Below are 12500 nucleotides of genomic sequence, written 5' to 3'. Positions count from 1 at the left end.
CCTCAGCTATAGGTCGAGGGCCACCAGGGCTCTTGCGGATTGCACTTAGATACTGCTCAGGCTAAAAGTACGGGCGCCAACAGGCGGAAATGAGAGGGGAAAATGACACAAACACAAACAAATTTGGCTGGCCACCACAACCTCGCCCTTGGGTCCAGGTTCCCCACGTCTACCTCGCTGTACCCTGTGGACGACTCTCTCCCTCTGGAGTAAGTTTGGGCCAAATCGGAGACATGACGGTTTTTGTCCAAATCCGTGGGTTAACCCCTTTGGTGATTTTGAGGGTCATTTTGGCCACTTGTCCCGATTGGGTCACCACCTCAGCTACAGGTCGAGGGCCACCAGGGCTCTTGCGGATCGCACTTAGATACTGCTCAGGCTAAAAGTACGGGCGCCAACAGGCGGAAATGAGAGGGGGAAATTACACAAACACAAACAAATTTGGCTGGTCGCCACAACCTCGCCCTTGGGTCCAGGTTCCCCACGTCTACCTCGCTGTGCCCTGTGGACGACTCTCTCCCTCTGGAGTAAGTTTGGGCCAAATCGGAGACATGACGGTTTTTGGCCAAATCCGTGGGTTAACCCCTTTGGTAATTTTGAGGGTCATTTTGGCCACTTGTCCCGATTGGGTCACCACCTCAGCTACAGGTCGAGGGCCACCAGGGCTCTTGCGGATCGCACTTAGATACTGCTCAGGCTAAAAGTACGGGCGCCAACAGGCGGAAATGAGAGGGGGAAATTACACAAACACAAATTTGGCTGGCCGCCACAACCTCGCCCTTGGGTCCAGGTTCCCCACGTCTACCTCGCTGTGCCCTGTGGACGACTCTCTCCCTCTGGAGTAAGTTTGGGCCAAATCGGAGACATGACGGTTTTTGGCCAAATCCGTGGGTTAACCCCTTTGGTAATTTTGAGGGTCATTTTGGCCACTTGTCCCGATTGGGTCACCACCTCAGCTACAGGTCGAGGGCCACCAGGGCTCTTGCGGATCGCACTTAGATACTGCTCAGGCTAAAAGTACGGGCGCCAACAGGCGGAAATGAGAGGGGGAAATTACACAAACACAAACAAATTTGGCTGGCCACCACAACCTCGCCCTTGGGTCCAGGTTCCCCACGTCTACCTCGCTGTGCCCTGTGGACGACTCTCTCCCTCTGGAGTAAGTTTGGGCCAAATCAGAGACATGACGGTTTGGTAAAAGTACGGGCGCCAACAGGCGGAAATGAGAGGGGAAAATTACACACAAATTTGGCTGGTCGCCACAACCTCGCCCTTTGGTCCAGGTTCCCCACGTCCGGGTATGACAGTTGGAATTATTTCATTGACTACACCATCACTGGTGATTCTATTCAGATACATACATACATACATACATACATACATATAATATATATACATATATATATATATATATATATATATATATATATATATTATATATATATATATATTGTCTCGTTGAGAAGTCGAGACAACTTTATGGATGGGGATGACAGGTGAAACTACCTAGTGTAGGTCTCATGGTCTCTTGCAGTCTCCTTCATTCTTATATTCTTATGACTGCGTGATATATTTTCCTATGGAGTATCTCACAATCTGGTAATTTTTTTTAATAGATAAGACAGAAACTTGTTAGACAAAGAATTTTAATTTTGTATCATGAAAACTACTGTGTGGGTCAAAACTTTATTTCGTGACTGTACGCACATTGGAAGTAACAAGGTCCTTGAGACCATCCAGGGTTGCGAGACTCAATATACGGCAATACCAGTAAAGACGCACATGAAAAAATAAGAAAAAAACAAAAACATGCAGGAGTTTAATACGATTGAACATAAACTTCTTTGCTTACTTTTGTTAACCAGACCATACTAGACTTATTTTTAACAGCATATGAATTAGAAATAGAGAAAAAAGTCTGGTAAAAAAACATACTAACAAATCGTCTAAGAACTTCTTTTCCCAACTGTAACTCAAGTCTCGAATCTCAAAAACGAGACGATAATTTGAGTGTGGGAGTTATCAGAAGACGAACAAATGAACAATTCAGTGTTATAGAAAGTGACGTGAACAGTTAGGTAACCAACTGTTGAATATATGTGTCACATCATTACCTACAAGAAAAGCACGACGAAAAACCAATTGTTATCTTTTATAATGGAAGATTAGAGAAACGACGACGACAACGACTGCTCGTTCGGAGATCGTCAGTGAAATCAATAGAGAGATTAATATCAAGTCTGAACATAAGCTTAGAACCAGGTCAACCACATTCGAAAACAGACTACACAGATCAATTCAGACACTTACAACCTTCAACATCTACTTGGCCAGGGAAGGCCCTGAGCATTAAGAAAGAAGGATTAGACGATACAAAACGAAACGTCGCAAAACAAAGCGACAGACTTTCAAAACAATATACACAATTCAGCCGGAATGTGCACTTCATCTAATATCCTGCCACGGCGAGCGACAGAACAGAATAAACTGCAAAACAATAGGATGTAGCGTCAGACGCCACGTGCGAAGTGTGCCTCAACGAAGCCAAGAATAATGAAAAAGGACGAAGAACAAGCAAACATCCCATGGAAGTGCTTAATGATGTAGACATTTCAGTTAGATGCATCACCGTTCCACAATTCTTCGTCATTTCTCACAATACGGTAAATCACTTGATCTAAAGGAAACGGAGACAGATTGTGTTATTATGGAAAGAACGAAAGTTAGGACTCAGATAACAAAGGCGATAATCTCAGCATCAAATGAATACAATTCGAAGACAAAGATTCAAGAACTAAGATCGTATATGAATTTTATTATAAGATCAAGAAGAATAGTACTCGGGTTTCATATGGAACATGATAATCGTTAATTATAAATTACATGGAAATCTTTAAATATAAAATCCCCTTTATTGCGATGGAAGTTAAAAAAAATGTAGATGAATTAGTTGCAAAAAAATCAAAGAATTATATTCTAATGTATATTTGAGAGATCGTACAATCTGTACAACGGTGACAGATCACAAAATTGCATAATAGTCTTTAAATATAAATCCCACTAGATTGCGACGGAGGTAAAAAGAATGCAGATGAATTAGTTGTTAAATAAGAAAAAAAAATCGAAGAATTATCTTTTAATGTACATTTGATAGATCGTACAATCAGTGCAACGGTGAAAGATCACAAAATTGCATAATAATCTTTAAATATAAATCCCACTAGATTGCGACGGAAATAAAAAGAATGCAGATGAATTAGTTGTTAAATAAGAAAAAATATCGAAGAATCATATTTTAATGTACATTTGATAGATTGTACAATTTGTTCAACAGCGAAATATCACAAAATTGCATAACAATCTTTAGATATAAATCCCACTGGATTGCGACGGAAATAAAAAAATGCAGATGAATTAGCTGTCAAATAAAAAAAATCGAAGAATCATATTTGAATGTACATTTGATAGATCGTACAATCAGTGCAACGGTGAAATGTCAAAAAATTGCATATAATCTTTAGATATAAATCCCACTGAATTGCGACGGAAGTAAAAAAAATGTAGATGAATTAGCTGTCAAATAAAAAAATCGAAGAATAATTTTTAATATACATTTTATAGATTGTACAATCCGTGTAAGATCACTCGTCCATTTCATCAAAATACAAAATCAATTAAACATGTTGACATTACAGGGCATGGGTGCAAAGGACAATGATGGTTATCAGAGCTCCATGTACAGGTCAACTCTTCATATCTATAAGTAATTTTACACTATATGTAGCAATGGCCTATGGTTATTGTTTTAATTAATTTATTTGTTTATTTATTTATTTATTTATTTACCAATTTACTTATTTTTTCATTTGTCTGTTTATCTATTTAATGATTTATTTCCTCATTTATCTATGTATTTCTAATTATCATATATTCATTTATTAATTAACTAATTCAATCATTCTTTTATCTATTTTCATATATATACTTATTTATTTATTCATTTATGTATTTTTTTATTTTCTTATCTAATAGCTTATTTGTTTATTCATTCATTTGTTTATTTTCTGTAGTAGTTAGTCATAACCAAACCTGCGATTTGGCTTGAAATTATTACTAACTTTTGTCGCTAGCAATGAGAAAATACAACGAATCAAAATCATCATGCAATAATACATTTCAGACGTGATTAAATATCAACACTGTACTTACATATACTAAAAACTCTTTCACTTCTTATAAGAGGGGTAGCCGCATACTAAAACCCATTAAACACCTTTCAAGACATTACCCAGTCTCCCGCCGCACTGCCCGAGGCAGAGGCAATGCAGCGAGGTACAGCTCTTCCACAAGGGCGCCCGGCGGCGGAATCTAGTTAATCCAACACCCCGCCTTCCCGCTTCATTCTGGGTGCTAGTCAATAGAGTAACATAAAATAAGGAGGTATTAACCCCTTCCCTGGCGATTGACACTTTTTTTCTATCTATATTTTCTATAAACTATCTGTGACAACCTCTCGCAACCAAAAGGCTCAATATATATATCGTCAAAGTTAAAAGAACATAACATGGGAGGAAGCGCGTGATAAATGAATAAAGGTGTGCATGATTCATGCACTAGTAAAATATAAATCAGAGACATCGGCTTCTAAATAATAGATCCGCATTCCGACTTCAGCGTTCGATGCTGAATTCTAATACAGAGTTGAAATGCAAGGCAAGAAATGAAATGGCACGGTGGAGCTGCATTTCAGGCTCAAAGGAGGAATGACAACATCTGAAATGCAGTCGTATTTTTCAGTATCAAATCTAAGAACCCTTTACTCCAAAAAATCGTAGAATAAGATAAGATATACCTAATCAGCTTATCTAAGTCAAATCATTAGTGTCAAACCAACATGAGAAAAATGGGTTCATAAGAATTATTCTATTGTTAATTAACACTACTGACACTAAAATTGGACCAGAGAGAGGCGCATGACCAAATAAGGACAAAGGTAATTAAGAGGAAATCAGAGCCACGAGGACAGCGCGTCCATGCAAACGAGGCAGGGACACTCAGAAATACAAACTTTTCTTCGGTAATATTGCAATGTTATCGATTTTCAATAAAATGTATTATTTTTCCCGCCTCGGGTAGTTTTTGACGTGTTTTGCATGAATTCGATATCAATTCCGGGTGGAAAAATTCTTCTTTGTGTTCCCGCCCTCGCCCCTACACGAATGCAATAATGGGGGACAGATTGCGATTTTTATTTCATTTTATTTCGTTAATTTATTGGGAGGGATGAACAAAAAAAGAATTTGTTTCTTCTACCAAAATAGGGAAAATTTCCAAGAGCTGGAAAAACACCAGCATAACGACCTAACTTTATTTAATAACGTAACCCATCTGACATTTATAATCAGTGTCGATATTTCTATAACAATGTACAAATTCTTTTCGCAATATATGATCAGATAAATCGAGAGTTTGAATGATGTGTCATTGAATATTTTATTCTACCTGACGCCAGGCTATTCTATTGATATCTAGGCGCTCCTAGGATGCACAATGACGTAAACAGACAATAGTACAATAGTACAATAAGTACATATAGTAATAGTAAAATAAGTACATTTAATAGTAATAGTACAATAAGTACATATATAGATTAATAAAAATAACTATTCCAAGGCAGCATATCGTCACTCTTAGCATATCGGTGCTCTTTGTACTCATGAGTACAGAGGTAATTTACTCTCTTCTCCCAGTGCTCATGCCTATGGTAATCGGGTAGAGTAGATCAAAGAGTTTACTAAGAGTGACCAATGAACGTATACACTATCCAATTGGCCCCGATTGGGGGTGATTAGTGAGCCATGCAGAATACGCTGAAACACCAATTCACCAACTGTCGTATCCAGCCATTCAAAGGCTGGTGAGCAATGATAATTGCGAAGTTAATCATAAAAAACTAATCTAATCCTAAATATTCTGTCAACATCAGCATATCATAACGTTGGTAAAAATATGTGACACGTCCCTGATGGAGAAATTTGTCATAGATATATGAGGTACCGTCATAATCACGACGTGGACAATTGGCCACCCAGTAGACATATAGGGCTCTAACGAATACTCGTATACTTAATAAAGTGGCACCAATTATACTCCTTACTAGAAACTGGGAATCAAAGAGGTGAAGTGAGGCTGCCACAACCTCTCAGATAACCATAAATAGAGCACCCTATGTTCTCACGGCCGTTCTTGTTGGATCATCATCACCTAAAGGTCCAACCGCACTGCTTTATGAGCACACGGACAATGCACCATCGAATGTAAGAAAGCACCTCCAGCTAGATACAAGTCTTGGATATCAAACAACCTGAAGAATATGGAATCAAACAATCAATCCGTTACCCCAGGTCTATCTTGCAGGAGACCCACGACCCCCAGGAAACCGGCAACGGCCACAAGGTAGGCCTATAGGTTTACACAGTGAAAAACGGAGATAACATCCAATTATCAAGTAATCCGAGGCGCTTTCGTGGCAGAGCCAGGTCTAAACATACAGAGTGTCGAACTTTAGTCCACAGGAGAGACAAATAGACAGTTCTCTGAAATTCTGATGAAAGAGTTCAGCAACGTACCCGTATGAGGATCGCTACAGCTGCCACGCCGTACACCTGATTGGACGCTTGGCTGAAGTTGCGGTACAGCTGCGAGTTGTAGCCGTAGATCTGCAGCTGTGTAGGGAAGAACAAAAGGCGCCGTGAGACACTGAAACATTTAAAATGAGAGAGAGAGAGAGAGAGAGAGAGAGAGAGAGAGAGAGAGAGAGAGATAGACAGACAGAGAGACAGACAGACAGAAATAGAAAGAGAGAAACAGAGAGTGAGAGAAAAGGAGAGATAGAGAGTGAGAGAGAGAGAGAGAAATAGAAAGAGTGAGAGAGAAATAGAAAGAAAGAGAGAGAGAGAGAGAGAGAGAGAGAGAGAGAGAGAGAGAGAGAGAGAGACAGACAGAGAGAAATAGAGAGAGAGTGAGAGAGAGAGAGAGAGAGAGAGAGAGAGAGAGAGAGAGAGAGAGAGAGAGAGAGAGAGAGAGAGAGAGAGAGAGAGAGAGAGAGAGAGAGAGAGAGAGAGAGAGAGAGCAAGCAAATCTGGTCCGTAAGAACCGAGGGAAATGTGGACATATAGAGCATGGGGGGGGGTATATGGGGGCAGTTTCTGAAAGGGTTTGTATGAGGGAGCAAATAAACAAATCAGTTCAAACATGACCTTTTTACATCGTTGCGACCTATTACAAGACCCATGTAGGCCCATGTACGTGTAAGTATTTAGATGTGTGCACTTATGTTTGTATGTAGGTATGTGTCCAATATTCAAAGTAACAAAAGGCACACATACATATTATGTTTTATGTATATACATTCACATGTATATTTTATGTGTGTGTGTGTATGTGTGTATGTGCATTCACCTTGGTCTTTTGGATCACGTGTTGGACTCGTGATCGACAGCTATTTCCCTCCCGGAAGAGAGCTCATAGCTCGTATGACCGATCTATGGGTAATGCTATGACCTTACACACACACACACACACACACACACACACACACACACACACACACACACACACACACACACACACACACAACTCCCTGCCCACGAGAGTCGGAGTAACGACCCGAAGCGCAGCGATACCGAAATAATTTCGGCCCTGGGCAGGATTCGAACCAGGTACTGCCGCACCTCCGTACTGGCAGTCCAGTACTCTATCAACCGCGCCACCGAGTCGTGTGTGTATGTGTGTGTGTGTATCTCTTTCTACAATTCCCCCCTCTCTCTCTCTCTCTCTCTCTCTCTCTCTCTCTCTCTCTCTCTCTCTCTCTCTCTCTCTCTCTCTCTCTCTCTTTGATTGGCCATTACTGGATGTAGATGTAAACATATGAATATCCATATGTTGAGTACAAATGAACATTTCCAGAGGAAGTTAAGGCAAGTGTAAAGAAGATAAAGATAAGGAAATATATAGATTGAAGGTAATAGTCCCAAATAAAACAACTATATAAATAATTATGATGATATTGATACACATGACGATAAAGATTATATGAATATGTTTGCAATAAAAATGAGTAATTCATTTACTATATTCACCATGGAAAATAACAGTGTGCAATTAAGATAAAATGGTATACCTTAAATTATATCACAATACGGTGGATAATAAGGTGAAGACAGAGAGAGGTACTGAGATTCATACGATGATATTCTTTAAAAAAAAAAAAAAAAAAAAAAAAAAAAAAAAAAAATCCTTATATAAATTTTTCCCTTCTAAAGATTTATATAAGATTGATATATAAGAATTCTTTTTTAAGAATACCACGGTAAAATATTATCTAATAAATCTATTATTTATGTGACAATGAAGACGATCCATGATTAAGTGCAAAGAGGTTCGCAAGAGTTCGAGAAACGAGTATGAATTGATGAATTGATGAATTGATGTCTTGTCTCTCTGGATAGATCTGATTGATAGTTGATCCCGCAAACCTGACCTTGTATTGGAAGATTAACGACGGTATTCTTGAAAAATTCTTTCTTTATATAAATCTTTTCTTATATAAATCTTATATAAATCCTTGGAAGGGAAAGATTTTTTTTTAAGAATACCACCGTAAGAATCTTACGGTGGTATTCTTAAAAAAATTCTTTCCTTATATAAATGTTATATAACTTCTTGGAAGGGAAAGATTTTTTTTAAGGTTACCACCGTAAGAATCTCACGGTTTCTTAAAAAAATTCTTTCCTTATATAAGTCTTATATAAATCCTTGGTAGGGAAAGATTTTTTTTAGAATACCAACGTATATAACACAGGGCGGCTGTGTACCAGAATTTTTTAACTTATTTCTCTTGTGAGTCAAGTGGAGTATTGGTATTTTCCCAACAAACCCCGTATTTGCAAGTAGTGTTACGTATTTATAATAGACTGCTATTTTTGGTGTAACTTGCTATTAATATTGATCAAAAATATTCTATCATCTGTGTGGGAAGACGGTATGTTACAAAGGAATACAAAGGCGGAGCATACCGACAGGAGCCCGTTTGGTCCATAACTAGGTCGGATGAGAAAAAATATATAATAATGACAAACAAATAAATAAATAAATAAATAAAATAAAATAAATAAGATAAAAAAATTGTAATAATATAAATAATAGATAAAATAGATAATTGCATAGTTATGATAAATGAATGCATAGGTTGAGATCTGTACACTATATGAAAGTTGCAATTGCTGATAAGTCTATCGGAGTAACAACACAAGTGAGGACGGAGCCTTCATTGTATTTGTACGACGTTTCGTTTGTTACATATTTTTCAAGTATAAAGTCGTGATACACATGACTGAGATTAAATTAGAGGGACGGTGGGAGCGAGGGAGGGAGAGAGGGAGAGAGAGGAGGAGGGAGAGAGAGGAGGAGGGAGTGAGGGAGGAAGTGGGTAATTGCTCACCCTTCATATTTTCTTCTTCCTTTTGTTCTTCGGTTGTGGGCTAATGTCCTTCACCCTGCCAATTGTTCCCAGACATTTGGTCCACCTTCTCCTTAACCTTTCCTACTATTCAGTGATCCCCCTCCCCATCTCCCTACCTCACTTCCTCCTTCCCTCCCCGTCCCCTCCCCGTCACTCTTATTTAATCTCAGTCATGTGTATCACGACTTTGTACTTGAAAAAGGCTGTAACAAAGCGAAACGTGGGAAACTGTACTGTTATAACACATTTGTAAATGTACACTTTAAACCCACTATCGGAAAAATAACATCAGAAGTACAGAAAAACTGTATATTTCGACTACTATCTGTAGTCCTCTTCAGCGGAATGGTTACAAGGACATAGAGTACAGGTACTTCGATAAATCTGTACACTACAAAATCACGCCGGCGCCTCCCTACACGAAGTTTGTTCGTGCATTAGTGTCAAATTGACAGGAGAGTGAGCTTGGGGAACGGGATCTGTACAATATTACTTAAAAGAGAACTGCATCGACACTTCGTCGGAAGAATAAAATATTTTGTGGAGAGACTGAAAGCGCCAAACATGTTGTCAGGAACGTGTTGGTTGTCAGGACCGCGCTGGGCTGACAGGAAGCTGCGGAAATCGAGTGAAAGTGGATATTCTGTCAGACGTGTGCTCCTGACAGATGTCAGGATATCAAGGGCGGACAGAGAAGTAGAAACTATCACGGCTTGCAAGAGGTGTGTGTGTGTATGTACGTGTGTGTGTGCGTGTGTGTGTGTGTATGTTTGTGTGTGTGTGTGCGCGCGCGCGCGCGCGTGTGTGTGTGTGTATGTGTGTGTCTGTGTGTGTGTGTGTCTGTATATTTATGTGTGTGTGTTTGTGTGTGTGTGTGTGTGTGTATGTTTGTGTGTGTGTATGTTTGTGTGTGTGTATGTGTGTGTGTGTGTGTGTGTATGTGTGTGTGTGTATGTGTGTGTATGTGTGTGTGTGTGTATTCGTGTGTATGTGTGTGTGCATATGTGTGCGTGTGTGTGTGAGAGATTCACCATGATGATTCACCATGTTCTTGGATCACGTGTTGGACTCATGATCGACAACTATTTTCCTCCCGGAAGAGAGCTCAGAGTTCGTATGTCCGATCTATGGGTAATGGTATGACCTTACACGCACACACACACCCAACTCCCTGCCCACGAGAGTTGGAGTAAAGACTCGAAGCACAGCAATACTGAAATGATTTCAGCCCTGGGCAGGATTCGAACCAGGTACCGCCGATACCTTCGTACTGACAGTCTGAGACTCTACCAACCGCGCCACCAAGTCGTGTGTGTATGTGTGTGTACGTGTGCGTGTGTGATTCACCATGATGATTCACCATGGTCTTGGATCACGTGTTGGACTCGTGATCGACAACTATTTTCCTCCAGGAAGAGAGCTCAGAGCTCATATATGACCGATTTATGGGTAATGCTGTGACCTTACACGCACACACACACCCTACTCCCCACCCACGAGAGCTGGAGTAACGACCCGCAGCGCAGCGATACTGAAATTATTTCAGCCCTGGGCGAGATTCGAACCCGGACCGCCGTGTGTGTGTGTGTGTGTGTGTGTGTGTGTGTGTGTGTGTGTGTGTGTGTGTGTGTGTGTGTGTGTGTGTGTGTAGGAGCCCTGCGCCAACAGATATCCCTGTGCTTAGCACAAACTGCGGTAATAAATGCTCACTGGAGGAATGTGAGTATGCCGTGAGAGTGTGCCGTGAGAGAGTCGTACAAGTTGGGGGTGAATGTGAGTCGTATGAGTGGACCGTGAGGATGAGTCGTGCGAGTGAGACATGAGAGTGTGGTGTGAGAGTGCGGCGTGAGTGGGGTGTGAGAGTGTGCCGTGAGAGTGAGGCCTGATAGTACGGCGTGAGAATATGGCGTGAGAGTACGGTGCGAATGGGGGCGTGAGAGTGTGTCGTGCTAGTGGGGCGTGAGAGTGGGACGTGAGAATATGGTGTGAGAGTATGGCGTGAGAATATGCCGCGCGAGTGAGATACGAGTGGGGCGTGAGAGTGTGTCGTGTGAGTGTGCCGCACGAGTGGGGAGTGAGCAGGTCGTGAGAGTGCGGCGTGAGAATGCGGCATGAGTGTGGCGTGAGATTGCTGTGTGAGAGTGCCGTGAGAGTATGGCGTGAGAGCTAGTCGTGAGAGTAAGGTGTACGAGAGGAGGGCCTGGAGATAATAAATATAACAACTGTCAAGCTGAGAATGTAGTAGTGCCCGCGTCGGTCTTAATTTACTTATTTCATTATATTTTACTTTTTCGTATTATTATTTTCTTTTCCAGAGCGTGGGTGAACAAAAAACTGTTTAGAGTTTCCTATGTACTCAAAGTTTAAATTCTTAGTCCTTCTTAAATGTTAAACTTTATATATTTTATCGTGGGTGGGCACTAGATGATTTTATTAAATACTCGAGAGGATACCTTGAACCTTATGTGCCCCTATTCAAACGAGAATCAGCAACATATATATATATATATATATATATATATATATATATATATATATATATATATATATATATATATATATATATATATATATATATATATATACATATATACATATATATATATATATATATATATATATATATATATATATATATATAGTTAAATTAAATTAAAATGAAATAGAATGAAATAACAAAACAAAATAGATAAAATAAATAAAATAAATCATAATAATAATAATAATTGAGAAGAATCGCCTGGCATTTGATTTTTTTCATTTATTTTTTATTTATTTATTTATTTTTATCCTGCGAGCCTCTTCAACAAGGGGCTTGTCAGCACCCGACTCCTTTACGTCCTTGGTTCTCGACCCGTTTGCTCACGAACGTCCTAGCTTATGTACTACTGTTGATTACCCTCCTGGAGACCACTTCAGAACTCAAGAAAATCTAGACCACGTACCAGCGCTTCTATCTTTATGTGTGTGTGTGTGT

The 12500-nt window shown here is 39.8% G+C and overlaps 1 protein-coding gene across 3 annotated transcripts in view; it reads right to left on the bottom strand.

Moving 5' to 3' along the window:
* Window positions 1–12500, bottom strand: part of LOC143022418 (carbonic anhydrase-related protein 10-like) — a 902084-nt gene that overhangs the window by 71442 nt on the left and 818142 nt on the right. For all 3 annotated transcript variants that reach the window (XM_076180601.1, XM_076180600.1, XM_076180602.1), the window contains one exon: window positions 6630–6725. In XM_076180601.1, the coding sequence (XP_076036716.1) occupies window positions 6630–6725 (96 nt within the window). The remainder of the gene's footprint in view (window positions 1–6629; window positions 6726–12500) is intronic.

This window comes from Oratosquilla oratoria, chromosome 44, assembly GCF_046742065.1.
Source record: "Oratosquilla oratoria isolate Oo_2021 chromosome 44, ASM4674206v1, whole genome shotgun sequence".
NCBI lineage: Eukaryota > Metazoa > Arthropoda > Malacostraca > Stomatopoda > Squillidae > Oratosquilla > Oratosquilla oratoria.
This window is presented reverse-complemented; position numbering and strand designations above follow the sequence as displayed.